Source organism: Dendrobates tinctorius, unplaced genomic scaffold (assembly GCF_039654945.1).
Source record: "Dendrobates tinctorius isolate UK_male_01 unplaced genomic scaffold, ASM3965494v1 ptg000158l, whole genome shotgun sequence".
Taxonomy (NCBI): Eukaryota; Metazoa; Chordata; class Amphibia; order Anura; family Dendrobatidae; genus Dendrobates; species Dendrobates tinctorius.
The window spans coordinates 2,181,705-2,197,611 of record NW_027361825.1 but is presented as its reverse complement, the minus strand read 5'-3'; the positions used below and the strand labels follow the sequence as shown (position 1 = coordinate 2,197,611).

The window sequence follows — 15,907 nt, the reverse complement described above, 5'->3', positions numbered from 1 at the left end:
CTCTTTAACAACATCACCTTTCCACAGGATATATGTCACCTATCCACAGGATATATGATAAACATATGATTGTTGGGGGTCTGGCAGCTCAGACCTCCACTGATTGTGAGAAGACGGGTCCTTATGTCCGCTGTGCCAATGGGCTAGTACTGAGCATGTGCGACCACCACTCGTATAGACAGTGAATGAAGCAGTGTTCGCACATGCTCAGTACTGCTCCTGTCACACATGATATTTGGGACCTTCATGCTTGTGACCTGCAGTTGGACACTCATACTTTTATCATATATCACTCGGATAGGTCATATACGTTGTTTCTGGAAAATCCCTTTAAGTTGGACATCAGCAAAAATACATGATTTTATGTCATATTTTGTCTTTTAGGAAACCGTGGAGGACTGTACCCTCTTACCACAATGGTAACTGGCATTCCAGGGGTAAAATATCGCCGTGTTTTGGATAAATCCAGGATGTAGGGGGATGTCACAAACTTCACAGAGGTTATCTCCTTCTCTTCTAAGGTTCCAGCTACGAGAAAAAGGAGTCAAATCAATCTGTTGAGTCAACAATCAGCCTGAAGAAGACCAATAAACACAGAGGTTTTCTTAAAGGGGATATGTCAGCTTGACAAAAGGGGGCAGGTTTGCTCCTTATACCCATTGCTCCCCTGAGTAATCCATTTTTTTTTATTTAGTGCTACTTTTTATAATCTTTGCAAGGGGGTGTGCCTCACGTGGTAACTATGCAGATCATCCTGTGATCCACGCCCCCTTCGTAAAGAAAATGAGCGCTAAATAAAAAGGACCACATCTCTTGAACCATATGGCGGATTTGAATAAAACAAATATAAGAATTCTCACGAGGGGCGGAAATAACATAAAAGCAAAAACGGATCAAGTTTAACCCCTTCATTATCCGGCTAGTTTCCATTTTTTTATTTTTGTTTTTTCTTCCCCTTCTTCCAAGAGCCATAGCTTTTTTATTTTCTGTCCCGTATAGCTGTACGAGGACTTTTTTTTTTTTGCTGGACGAGATGTACTTTTGAATGACACCATTCATTTCATCATGTGATTCACTGGAAATCGGGGAAACAAAATTCCAAGTGCTTTGAAAATGCAATAAAAAAATGCATTTCCACAATTGTTTTTGTGTTTTTTTTATTTACCATGTTCACTATACAGTAAAACTAACCTGACAATATGATTCCCCAGGTCAGTATGAGTACGCAGATACCAAACATGTTTTGTTTTGTTTTTTTCATTTAAGAAGTGAAAAATTTCAGAAATTTGTAAAAAAAAAAAAAAAATTTTGCTTGTTTCGCCATGTTCTGAGACCTGTAACTTTATCGATTTTTGGGATCTGGGGCTGCGTAAGGGCTTATTTTTTGTACGCTGATGTGACGTTTTTACTGGTACCATTTTGGGGTAGACACAATGTATTAATCGCCTCTTATTGTATTTTATTGCAGTGTTGAAGCAGGCAAAAAAACGTCGTTCTGGCCCTTATTTTTTTCCTCATTATGCCATTTACTTATCAGATTAATTTATTATATATTTTGATAGATCGGTCTTTTCCGAACTCAACAATACCAAATATGTGTATTTTTTATTGTTCTATTTTTAATGGGGCAAAACAGGGGTGATTTTAACTTGTATTTTTTTCATGTTTTTAAAACTTTTTTTAAACTTTTTTCTGTACTTATTAGTCCCCTTAGGGAACTTGAAGCTGCGATCATCTGATCACTTGTGCTATACATAGCACTGCTATGTATAGCTAAAATCACGGCCAGCTAAATCTAGCTCAAGAGTATCGTCATGACAGGTGTGGGGGTCTTCAGCAGACTTCTAACCTTCATGGCCACCCATCGATGCCGCGTGATAGTGTCACGGCGAGAGTAAAAGTGGCATTTATCAGGTTAACAGCTGCGGGCTCCACTCCACCCATGGCTGTCAGAGGTAGGTGATGGTGGATTAAATCAGCCATCATTTGCCGGGAAATTTGTATTAGTATTAAACCATAACATTAGTATTATAGCATAAAGAATACACCAAGAGCAAAAGCAAAAAAAAGAGAACTGGAACTACGACTCACAGGCTGTCTCCATCACACTGACTGCAATGTAGAAGGTCGACCCAACGAGGTTTTCTTGCGGTTGACCAATCTTTTTAACAATGGCTTCTTTATTAACAGTGACAGTGCCCTCTCCTTCCGTCAGCTGAAAGATAATTCAATGAATCAACAGTACAGAATTGTTGGTCGAACAATAAATGTGTAACGTAATCTGTAGTATAACGGGAGCTACATTTTTAAAGAGGTTTTCTTCTTTATACAATCCTATTTTTATTTTAAAGGGTCTATAATAAAAAAAATTCTGATCACAAGGTGCATCTGGGATCTGAGATCAATCAAACCCCTGAGGAAACCTGGCATTGAGTGTTCAATTTCTCTACAGCACCGCCACTGGAGAAAAGAAGTATTACACAGTTCATATTACTATCAATGGGCTCTTGTGTCCTCCAGATATAAATATGTCTTTTGTAGCTAATCTCTGCTCAGAATACATAAATAAGGATATTGACGGCCCCCCTTTATTAACTCACAATTCCCCAGAAGACAATTTGTAAATTATTTTTTTAATACTAAGACAACCCCTTTAAGAATTCAGAAATATTAGGATAATTATCAGAAATGTAGATAGAATATATGGAGAAAAATATTGGAGCACCTACACATTCCCCCTCCAGGAGTTTTTCTGACCTCACATCCTACATCCATAGACATTAATATGGAGTCGCCCCTCTGCAAATATAATGGCTCTCGCCTCTCGCTCATCTGGGAAGGATTTCTACAAGATTTTGGAGACATCTGTGGGAAATTTTGTCCCTTCTCCCTGAATAGCATGTGTAACATCCATGGCTGATATATCTCTTATTTCAGGTTCTGTCGACAGGCAGCACCACAATTTCACTGCCGTTGATCCAAGGCTACACTGGAGCACTTTTGTTTAGTATTTTGGGACTTGTAGTAGCATCCAGGCAGGGAGTTTGTGGTTTAATTCCTGAACATTGTTGTCCTACTACTCCCTGCTGAAGGCCTTGGGTAGGGCTAAACACTATTTAACCCCCCAGTTATAGGTGCTACTGACTCTGGTTCCCTTCTGTTGCATTGCTCTGACTTATCTGCTATTCTCATAGTTGACCTTGGCTTGTGTTTAGACCATCCTACTGCCTAACAATTTTGTTGCTGATCCTGACCTTTAAGTACTAACCTAGCACTCTGTTTACCCTCTGCCAGCCCACTCCATATGCCAGCAGCCACTTCATGGTCTCAACCCAGGTGGCCTGCATAAATCCAGATACCTCTATACGGGTTACAGCATGAAGTTTAGGGTTCATCTTGGACCTGCTATATGGAGTTCCTTGCACCTGGCTTGTCCATGAAGGCCCTTTTAAGATCTGCCAGCTGAACACTGTTAGTTCTCTCTTACAGAGAGAAGTGCGACTCAGTGCAGACAGTGAAGTTCTTCCACATCAAACTCTCCAACCATACCTTTACAGACGTTGGTTTATGCACTGAGGCTTCAAAAAACTGTTCCCACAGAGCTGAAAGCTACAATTGTCCACAATGACTTGTGCTGAAGTATTAAGATTTCCCTTCACTGGAACTAAGGGCCAAGGCCAATCACCGATAACAAGCCCATAGCATTATTCTCCTCCACCAAACTGTACAGTGAGTACAACACAGTCAGGCGGGTAATGCTCTTCTATCATTCATCAAACCCAGAGTTGTCCATCAGACACAGATAGAGAAGTGCCATCCATCACTGCACAGCACATGTCTCCTCCAGAGTCCAGTGGTGGCAACTTTACACCATTCCAGCCAATGCTCGGCATTGTACTTGGTGATATACGGCTAAATGCAGCTGTGTGGCCACAAAGCTACCGGCGGGGGATCAGTGTTTGTGCTGATGTTATACTAGAGGAGGTCTGGACTTTGCAGTTATCGAGTCAGCAGAGTGTTGGTGACTTTTCAGCCCTCTGCTCCTCACAGCACTTGTCCTCCACTCTGTAACGTTATGGGGTCTCCACTTCATGGCTGAGTTGCTGCGGTTCCTTCCACTTCTCAATAATATCACTCATGGGTGATGGGGAAGATTCAGGAGGAAGAAATGTCATAAACGGACTTGTGATCAGTGATCTCCGCACCACCGACCATTCTGTCACATGTTAGTAAAGGCAGATGGCATCAGCGGTCCAGAGGTTATACACCGGGGATGAGGGGCAGGATATTATACACCAGGGCTAATGGGACTGAATGGGAAAGTGGAATTCAGTGATTAAGACATGGGGAACAATTCTTTTCTCCATATAGTCTTTCTGTTTGCTGCTTGCTCACGGTCAATAGTGATTATGTAACATGCAGTTCTAATCATTTTTGGCCACGATCTAATAATAAAATGACTTCACTAATTAAGTGAATATTAAAATATATTTCTGACTGTATGGGACTATATGGAAATTATATGGAAACATTAATCACCTTCACATTTTGCTCCAAGCCTTGTAGGATAGTCTTCTGTCCATTCTGATCTATTATCCCCAGGCGTACATAAGTGATGCCCAGCACCGGCTTTCCGTACACATAACTGGATGATGAGACAATAGTGACTGTATAATATGTGGAGGTAGGACTGTACAGAGATTACAGAACTTTATTACAGATGAGTTCTACTAATGTTCCATAGTCATTTCTCGGTTGGATGTAGCAGAATATATGACTACTTGAAAGTATACCCTATATACTATATCACCTCACCCCTTATAGCAGACACATATATAGTTTGTGGTCCTCTCTACTGAATTGCATTGGAGATATGGAGACAGTTATGTCAGGGACTCCCCAAGACGTATTAGAGAATGCCATATTAATGGTTCTTTAACACTTTTGGCCCCTCAAACAGGAAAATGTGTGGGGAACCTAGAAGTGAGCACTATGTATAGTATTCATATAATAAGTGACTGACAGGGGTGTTTAGAAAATGCTTGGTAAATAGCAGCCCGGCCTGGGCAAAGACAGTGCATGGTGGAGGCCATCATAAGTTGGAATTCTTTGGGCATGTAGACCTTAAGTTCTGCCTATCTTCTGGCCCTGATGGACATCATAAAAGGAGGAAGGTCTTGTATTGTAAGAAATTGTGAGCCAGATCTTATCACCACCTATCCTAGTCTCTATTCCAAAATTTACTTTTCTCAAAAAATTGAAGACCTTCACAACATGGAAAGGCTGGAAAATGGGAGATCTTCTGGAAGCGTTGTCAATTTTCCCATGCGCTCATCGAAAGCCTCCATGAACGCAGAACTTCTGGAGGGCTTCTTTTGTGCAATGCTCCATCATCTGATAGAGATCCTGCGTGCAAGAGCGCATCCAGGGATTTTGGGAACAGACAATGGAAAGGAGAAAATTTCATTCAAAGACCGTCCAGAAAAGCTTCATCAGAAGTTGAGGAATTAACACAGTAAAGAAGTTTTACCACCAACATTGTCCCTCATTTTAGAAAATGATTAGAAAATGAAGGAATATATCAAATAAGTTTATGATGGGAAAACCCCAATAATGCTCCTAATTGTTGGGAAAGCATAAACAAGCTCATTGGGATGTGACTTTCTGGTGTCCACACACTTCATACATCATCCTACGTAATAGTCATTAACAAGTTGTTACCTGGCTTCAACTTTGATTTTAAATTCTTTTCCAGAAACCAGGAAATAGGGAAGCTCTGGAATAATCTTCACCTCAAAATTGGGCAAAACTATAAACAATAAAAAAAAGATCAAAAAGGGCGACTCAACAAGGAAAGTATAGGGCACGGAGTCACATACAGTCATATGTTAAAGTTTGGGCACCCCTACTAATGTTAACCTTTTTTCTTTATAACAATTTTGGTTTTTGCAACAGCTATTTCAGTTTCATATATCTAATAACTGATGGACTCAGTTATATTTCTGGATTCAAATGAGGTTTATTGTACTAACAGAAAATGTGCAATCTGCATTTTAACAAAATTTGACCGGTGCAAAAGTATGGGCACCTCAACATAAAAGTGACATTAATATTTCGTAGATCTTCCTTTTGCAAAAATAACAGCCTGTAGTCGCTTCTTGTAGCTATTAATGAGTTCCTGGATCCTGGATGAAGGTATTTGTGACCATTCCTGTTTACAAAACAATTCCAGTTCAGTTAAGTTTGATGGTCGCCGAGCATGGACAGCCCGCTTCAAATCATCCCACAGATGTTCAATGATATTCAGGTCTGGGGACTGGGATGCCCATTCCAGAACATTGTAATTGTTCCTCTGCATGAATGCCTGAGTAGATTTGGAGCGGTGTTTTGGATCATTGTCTTGCTGAAATATCCATCCCCTGCGTAACTTCAACTTCGTCACTGATTCTTGCACATTATTGTCAAGAATCTGCTGATACTGAGTTGAATCCATGCGACCCTCAACTTTAACAAGATTCCCGGTGCCGGCATTGGCCACACAGCCCCAAAGCATGATGGAACCTCCACCAAATTTTACTGTGGGTAGCAAATGTTTTTCTTGGAATGCTGTGTTTTTTAGCCTCCATGCATAATTCCTTTTTGTATGACCAAACAACTCAATCTTTGTTTCATCAGTCCACAGGATCTTCTTCCAAAATGTAACTGGCTTGTCCAAATGTGCTTTTGCATACCTCAGGCGACTCTGTTTGTGGCGTGCTTGCAGAAACGGCTTCTTTCGCATCACCCTCCCATACAGCTTCTCCTTGTGCAAAGAGCGCTGTATTGTTGACCGATGCACAGTGACACCATCTGCAGCAAGATGATGCTGCAGGTCTTTGGAGGTGGTCTGTGGATTGTCCTTGACTGTTCTCACCATTCTTCTTCTCTGCCTTTCTGATATTTTTCTTGGTCTGCCACTTCTGGGCTTAACAAGAACTGTACCTGTGTTCTTCCATTTCCTTACTATGTTCCTCACAGTGGAAACTGACAGGTTAAATCTCTGAGACAACTTTTTGTATCCTTCCCCTGAAAAGCTATGTTGAATAATCTTTGTTTTCAGATCATTTGAGAGTTGTTTTGAGGAGCCCATGATGCCACTCTTCATATGAGAATCAAATAGGAGAACTACTTGCAAGTGGCCACCTTAAATACCTTTTCTCATGATTTGATACACCTGGCTATGAAGTTCAAAGCTCAATGAGGTTACAAAACCAATTTAGTGCTTCAGGAAGTCAGTAAAAAGTAGTTAGGAGTGTTCAAATCAAGAAAATGATAAGGGTGCCCATACTTTTGCACCGGTCAAATTTTGTTTAAATGCAGATTGCACATTTTCTGTTAGTACAATAAACCTCATTTGAATCCAGAAATATAACTGAGTCCATCAGTTATTAGATATATGAAACTGAAATAGCTGTTGCAAAAACCAAAATTGTTATAAAGAAAAAAGGTTAACATTAATAGGGGTGCCCAAACTTTTACATATGACTGTAGCAGGGAGCAACATATTTTGTAAGAATATAGTGGCCATGTGGATACACCTGACTCAGTTATCACAGCAATGCTCTACTCCTGAATACTCCTGAAGTCTGGAAACTCACCGTACTTCCGTACTTCAAACTCAGTCGTAAAGTTCGATCCAGGGGCTGAGTTGTAATAAGCAGAAATCTTCCACACCCCAGTGCTGAGGAGGAAATATGGCAATGAAAGTGGTGTTATCTTTACATATACAGCTCTGGCAAAAATTAAGAGACCACTGCAAAATTTTCAGTTTGGCTGATTTTTCTCTTTATAGGTATATTTTTGAGTAAAATGTAAATTGCTCTTTTATTCTATAAACTACTGACAACATGTCTTCGAATTTCCAAGCACTAAATTTTGTATTTATTTTCAGAAAGTGAGAAATGGTCAAAATGACAAAAAATGCAGAGTGCTTGTAGACCTCAAATAATGCTAAGAAACCAGTTCATAATCATTTAGAAACAATACTAATGTTTTAATTCAGGAAGAGTTCAGAAATCAATATTTTGTGGAATAACCATGATTGTTAATCACAGCTTTTAGGCTATGTGCCCACGTATGCAGAAAATTTCTGCATGAAAACCGGACTCCTTCCCAGAAAACGCGCTTTTTTTTGCGCGTTTTCCGTGCGTTTTTTGCACAAAAAACTTGCGTTTTTGATGCGTTTTTTCCACGCGTCCCCAGACACATAGAAAATAGCTAAAAATGCTGACTTTTCTGCAAAATTAATGGGCATGCTGCGTTTTTTACCGCAAAGTGATTTTTTCGCGGAAAAAAACGCATCAATATGCAAAAAAAGTGCAAACTGCATTAAAATGAATGGGATGCTTCTTTTGAGCGATTTTTAAGAGTAAAAACGCTATAAGTCTGTGAAAAAAACGCTTACGTGGGCACAGCCTAAGGCGTCTTGGCATGCTTTCCACCAGTCTTTCACACTGCTTTTGGGTGACCTTATGCCACTCCTGGTACAAAAATGTAAGCAGTTCTTCTTTGATGGCTTGTGACTATCCATCTTCCTCTTGATTACATTCCAGAGGTTTTCAATGGGGTTCAGGTCTGGCGATTGGGCTGGCCATGACAGGGATTTGATGTGGTGGTCCTTCATCCACACATTGATTGACCTAGCTGTGTGGCATGGCGCATTATTGTCCTGCTAGAAAAACCAGTCCTCAGAGTTGGGGAACATTGCCTGAGCAGAAAGAATCAACTGTTTTTCCAGGATAACTTTGTATGCGGCTTGATTCATATGTCCTTCGCAAAGATTAAGCTGCCCAATTCCAGCCTTGCTGCAGCATCCCCAGATCATCACCGATCCTCCACCAAATTTCATAGTGGGTGCAAGACACTGTGGCTTGTACGCCTCCCCAGGTCTCCGTCTAACCATTAGATGACCAGGTGTTGGGCAAAGCTGAAAATTAGCCTCATCAGAGAAGATTATCTTACTCCAGTCCTCTATGGTCCAATCCTTATGGTCTTTGGCAAACTTCAGCCTGGCTCTCCTTTGCTTCTCATTGATGAAAGGCTTTTTTCTAGCTTTACATGACTTGAGCCCTGCCTCTAGGAGCCTGTTATGAATAGTTCTTGCCGTGCACTTCACCCCAGCTGCCGTTTGCCATTCCTTTTGTAGGTCACTTGATGTCTTCCTGCGGTTGCTGAGTGACATTCGAATAAGATGACGGTCATCCTGGTCAGTGGAGAGTCATTTTTGCCGGTCTGTAGCTTTGTTGTCCCCAATGTCTTCTGCTTGACCCTGTTATAATGGACTGCAGTCTTAGAAATGTTAAGGATGGAGGCAACATGACGCTCACTGTATCCCTCTGCTAGTAAAGCCAGAATTGAGCCCTTCTTTTCCTCACTCAAGACTTTTCTTTTCAACTCCTTTGACATGGTTAAAAGTTATTTTTTCATTCCTATTACTTTTGGGACATTACTAGCACTTGTTTTGCCATCCAGCTTGTCCTATTGCAAGAGGATTCTGAACACCACAGCAGGGTTTTTTTATACTTTCCATCGTTAATTAAGATTTGGTTCAGGTGATCACCTAATCAGAAGCACATTAAGTAGAATGAGGTGGACTCTGGTTGGAATTCAAGTGACACTGGAATGGAATGACTGTCAAACATGTAGAGAAGCTGATTTTTATAAAACTGTGCAATGGTCTCTTAATTTTTGCCTAAGCTATATGTTTCTAAATTCATGTAGATTGTGTGATAGATAAACAGATACGGTAAATATTAGATGATTGCTATATATATATATATATATATATATATATATATATATATATATATATATATATAATATATACAGTGGGTGAAATTAGAATTGAGCAAGTCACCAAAAGTCTAAGTAACTGTATTTTTAAAGGTGCAATTGACAAGAAATTCTCACCAGATGCCGGTTACAACCCTTCCAATCCACACAGGCAAATAATCCATAGATGTTCATAAATTAACTTATGTGTAATAATGAGCAATGACACTGGCAAAAAATATTGAACACATGAAGAGAGTTGCAAAAAGCCATGGCAAGTCATGAGGCCAGCTGAAATCTATCGGTAATTAGAAAGCAATCCTGTCACTAAATAAAAAATAATATCAGCTGGTTCAACTGATGGCGTATAAAAAGGTGTCTCATTACCAAGATACCACATCTTATGATGGATAAAACCAGTGAGCTGTCTCAAGACCTTCACAACCTTATTGCTGCAAAACAATAAGAAGAATTTCTAAACTACTGAAGTCTTCAGTGATCACTGTTGGGGCGACAATCCAGAAGTGGAAAGAACATCATATCACCATAAACCGGCCATGACCAGGTGCTCCCAGCAAGATTTCAGACAGATGTGTGAAAAGAATTATCAGTAGAGTTGCCCAAGAGCCAAGGACCACCTGTGGAGAGCTACAAAAAGACCTGAAATCAGCAGGTACAATTGTTTTGGCGAAAACAATTGTAATGCATTCAACCTCAATGGTGTGTATGCTATGCACGCTCATCACGCAAGACTCCATTGCTAAACATAAAGCATGGTCAAGCGTGTTTAAAGTTTGCTCAACAACATTTAGCCATGCCTGTGAGACACTGGGAGAATATATTCTGGTTAGATGAGACCAAAACTGAACTCTTTGCAAGCCATAATACACACCATGATTGTAGGCCAAAGGCACTGTATATCACCACAAAAAAATACCATCAGTGAGGTTTGGAGGTGCGAAAATCATGGTGTGAGGTTGTTTTTCAGCATACGGCATTAGCAAACTTCATATGATTGAAGGACCAATGTACTGAGACATTCTTGATAAAAATCTGCTGCCATCTACCAGGATGATGATGAAACGACTGTGGACATTTCAGCAAGACAATCATCCCAAACACACAGCCAAAGAATCTCTCAATTGGTTTCAGAGAAAGAAAATAAAACTGCTAGAATGGCCAAGCCGATCACTGGACCTGAATCCAATGGAAAATGTATGGAAGGAACTAAAGCTCAGAGTTCATAGATGGAGCCCATGGAGCCTTCGGGATGTGAAAAGTGTTTGTATGGAAGAATGAGCCAAAATCACACCAGAGCTATGCATGTGACTAGTTTCTCCATACAGGAGGCGTCGTGAAAATTCATCACCAGCAAAGGCTTTTGTACAAAGTAATAAATACATTTCAGTAAGAGTGTTCAATACTTTTTCCCTGTGTCATTTCTCATTATTACACATACCTTAATTTAGGAAATCTATTATTTCTTTGCCTTTTGGATTGGATGTGTTGTTACTGACATCTGGTTAGAATTTCATGTCAATATAAACTTTAGAAATTTATTTACCTTGAAAATTGGTGACATTTTCAATACTTTTCCCACCCGCTGAAGGTAGATAGATATGATACAGATAGATAGCTAGATAGATAATAGACAGATAGATAATAGATAATATATACAGTGGAATGTAAAAGTTGGAGCACCACTGGTCAAAATTTCTTTTGTATTTTAGGCAAAAAATTAAAAAAAAAAAAATATATATATATATACATATATATATATATATATACATACACAGTGCCTTGCGAAAGTATCCGGCCCCCTGGAACTTTTCAACCTTTTCCCACATATCCTGCTTCAAACATAAAGATACCAAATGTAAATTTTTGGTGAAGAATCAACAACAAGTGGAACACAATTGGAACATAATTATGACATGGTGGGGATATCTGAGACCTGGCTGGATGAGAGCCACGACTGGGTGGTTAATTTACAGGGCTATAGTCTGTTCAGAAATGACCGTACAGATAAGCGAGGGGGAGGCGTGTGTTTATATGTAAAATCATCCTTAAAACCCATCCTTCGTGATAATATATATGAATCTAATGAAAATGTAGTCCCTGTGGGTGGAGATAAGGGGAGGGGGGAAAAATAATAAATTACTGATAGGGGTTTGTTATAAATCTCCAAAAATAATGGAAGCAACAGAGAATATCCTCATAAAGCAAATAGATGAAGCAGCGACTCAAGGAGAAGTCATTATTATGGGGGACTTCAACTACCCTGAAATACATTGGGGAACCGAAACCTGCAGTTCCAGCAAAGGTAATAGGTTTTTGACAACTAGGAGAGACAATTACCTTTCACAACTGGTTCAGGACCCAACGAGGGAGGGCACTGCTAGACCTAATATTAACCAACGGGCCAGACCGCATATCAAATGTAAGGGTTGAGGGTCACTTGGGTAACAGTGATCAGAAATTAATAAGTTTTCATGTATCCTTTAATAAGATGTGTAGTAGAGGGGTTACAAGGACACTAAACTTCAGGAAAGCAAATTTCCAACGGATGAGAGATGATCTTGGTGCAATTAACTGGGACGATATCCTGAGACATAAAAATGCACAAAGGAAATGGGAGACGTTTATTAGCATCCTGAATAGGACCTGTGCGCAATATATACCGTATGGGAATAAACATGCGAGAAATAGGAAGAAACCACTATGGCTAAATAGAGCTGTAAGGGGTGCAGTAAGAGATAAAAATAAAGCATTTAGAGAATTAAAGCAAGTAGGTAGTGATGAGGCATTAACTAAATACAGATGATTAAATAAATTCTGTAAAAAGCAAATCAAGACAGCAAAGATTGAGACAGAGAGACTCTAAAAATAATCCCAAAATATTCTTTAACTACATAAATAGTAAGAAGCTAAAAAATGATAATGTTGGCCCCCTTAAAAATAGTCTGGGTGAAATGGTGGATGAGGATGAGGAAAAAGCCAATATGCTAATTGACTTTTTTCAACAGTATTTACACAAGAAAATCCCATGACGGATAACATGATCAGGGATGAGGATGAGGAAAAAGCCAATATGCTAAATGACTTTTTTCAACAGTATTTACACAAGAAAATCCCATGACGGATAACATGATCAGGGATAAAAATTCTCCATTAAATGTCACCTGCTTAACCCAGCAGGAAGTACGGCGGCGTCTAAAAATCACTAAAATTGACAAATCCCCGGGCCTGGATGGGAGACACCTCCGAGTTCTGCAGGAATTAAGCACAGTCATAGATAGACCATTATTTTTAATCTTTAAAGATTCCATAATAACAGGGTCTGTACCACAGGACTGGCGTATAGCAAATGTGGTGCCAATATTCAAAAAGGGGACAAAAACTGAACTTGGAAATTATAGGCCAGTAAGTTTAACCTCAACTGTGGGTAATATCCTGGAGGGTTTTCTAAGAGATACTATACTGGAGTATCTGGAGAAGAATAACCTCATGACCCAGTATCAACATGGGTTTACAAGGGACCGTTCCTGTCAAACTAATCTGATAAGCTTCTATGAAGAGGTAAGTTCCAGACTGGACCAAGGGAATGCAGTGGACGTGGTGTACATGGACTTTTCAAAAGCTTTTGATACGGTGCCACACAAAAGGTTGATACATAAAATGAGAACAATGGGGATAGGGGAAAATATGTGTAGGTGGGTTAAGAGCTGGCCCAGGGATAGGAAACAAAGGGTGGTTATAAATGGAGCACACTCGGACTGGGTCACGGTTAGCAGTGGGGTACCACAGGGGTCAGTTTTGGGCCCGCTTCTTAACATATTTATTAATGACCTTGTAGGGGGCATAGAGAGTAGAATTTCAATATTTGCAGATGACACTAAACTCTGCAGGGTAATCAATACAGAGGAGGACAGTTTTATATTACAGGAGGATTTATGTAAACTAGAAGCTTGGGCTTATAAATGGCAAATGAGCTTTAATGGGGATAAATGTAAGGGCATGCACTTGGGTAGAACGAACAAGATGTATAATTATGTGCTTAATTGTAAAACACTGGGCAAAACTGTCATTGAAAAAGACCTGGGTGTATGGGTGGACGACAAACTCACATTTAGTGGCCAGTGTCAGGCAGCTGCTGCAAAGGCAAATAAAATAATGGGATGCATTAAAAGAGGCATAGATGCTCATGAGGAGAACATAATTTTACCTCTATATAAGTCACTAGTGCGACCACACTTAGAATATTGCGTACAGTTCTCGTCTCCGGTGTATAAGAAAGACATAGCTGAACTGGAGCGGGTGCAGAGAAGAGCGACCAAGGTTATTAGGGAACTAGGTGGTCTGCAATACCAAGACAGGTTATTACACTTGGGGTTATTTAGTTTGGAAAATCGAAGGCTTAGGGGTGATCTTATTACAATGTATAAATATATGCGGGGACAATACAAAGACCTTTCTAATGATCTTTTTACTCTTAGACCTGTGACGGGGACAAAGGGGGCATCCTCTACGTTTGGAGGAGAAGGTTTAAGCATACTCACAGACGCGGATTCTTTACTGTAAGAGCAGTGAGACTATGGAACTCTCTGCCATATGATGTTGTAATGAGTGATTCCCTAATAAAATTTAAGAAGGGACTGGATGCCTTTCTTGAAAAGTATAATATTACAGGGTATATACACTAGTTTCCTTAATATTGCGAAGATCCAGGGAGCTAGTCTGATTGCCGTATGTGGAGTCGGGAAGGGATTTTTTTCCCCAATGTGAAGCTTACTGTTTGCCACATGGGTTTTTTTTGCCTTCCTCTGGATCAACATGTTAGGGTAAGTTAGGATAGGATATGGGTTGAACTAGATGGACTTAAAGTCTTCCTTCAACCCTAATAACTATGTTACTATGTATGTTACAGTTGTGAAGTTGAACGAAATTTATTGGTTATTTTAAATTTTTGTGGAAATTCAAAAACTGAAAAGTGGGACGTGCAATATTATTCGGCCCCTTTAACATAATACTTTGTTGCGCCACATTTTGCTGCGATTACAGCTGCAAGTCGCTTGGGGTATGTCTCTATCAGTTTTGTACATCGAGAGACTGAAATTCTTGCCCATTCTTCCTTGGCAAACAGCTCGAGCTCAGTGAGGTTTGATGGAGATCGTTTGTGAACAGCAGTTTTCAGCTCTTTCCACAGATTCTCGATTGGATTCAGGTCTGGACTTTGACTTGGCCATTCTAACACCTGGATACGTTTATTTATGAACCATTCCATTGTAGATTTTGCTTTATGTTTGGGATCATTGTCTTGTTGGAAGACAAATTTCCGTCCCAGTCTCAGGTCTTTTGCAGACTCCAACAGGTTTTCTTCAAGAATGGTCCTGTATTTGGCTCCATCCATCTTCCCATCAATTTTAACCATCTTCCCTGTCCCTGTTGAAGAAAGGCAGGCCCAAACCATGATGCTGCCACCACCATGTTTGACAGTGGGGATGGTGTGTTCAGGGTGATGAGCTGTGTTGCCTTTATGCCTAACATATTGTTTGGCATTGTTGCCAAAAGGTTCAATTTTGGTTTCATCTTTGAGAAATAGCTTTCTTCTTGCCACTCTTCCATAAAGGCCAGATTTGTGCAGTGTACAACTAATTGTTGTCCTATGTACAGACTGTCCCACCTCAGCTGTAGCTCTCTGCAGTTCATCCAGAGTGATCATGGGCCTGTTGGCTGCATCTCTGATCAGTCTTCTCCTTGTTTGAGATAAAAGTTTAGAGGGACGGCCGGGTCTTGGTAGATTTGCAGTGGTATGATACTCCTTCCATTTCAATATGATCGCTTGCACAGTGCTCCTTGGGATGTTTAAAGTTTGGAAATCATTTTGCATCCAAATCCGGCTTTAAACTTCTCCACAACAGTATCACGGAAGTGCCTGTTGTGTTCCTTCGTCTTCATGATGCTCTCTGTGCTTCAAACAGAACCCTGAGACTATCACAGAGCAGGTGCATTTATACGGAGACTTGATTACACACAGGTGGATTATATTTATCATCATTAGTCATTTAGGACAACATTGGATCATTCAGAGATCCAC

The 15,907-nt window shown here is 40.0% G+C and overlaps 1 protein-coding gene across 1 annotated transcript in view; it reads right to left on the bottom strand.

The window, feature by feature from the left end:
* Positions 1 to 15,907, bottom strand: part of LOC141051738 (complement C4-B-like) — a 61,858-nt gene that overhangs the window by 33,672 nt on the left and 12,279 nt on the right. The window contains exons 6-10 of the mRNA XM_073548745.1: positions 7,638 to 7,720; positions 5,722 to 5,809; positions 4,540 to 4,645; positions 2,092 to 2,215; positions 413 to 528 (exon numbers count right to left, since the gene is read on the bottom strand). Of these exons, the coding sequence (XP_073404846.1) occupies positions 413 to 528; positions 2,092 to 2,215; positions 4,540 to 4,645; positions 5,722 to 5,809; positions 7,638 to 7,720 (517 nt within the window). The remainder of the gene's footprint in view (positions 1 to 412; positions 529 to 2,091; positions 2,216 to 4,539; positions 4,646 to 5,721; positions 5,810 to 7,637; positions 7,721 to 15,907) is intronic.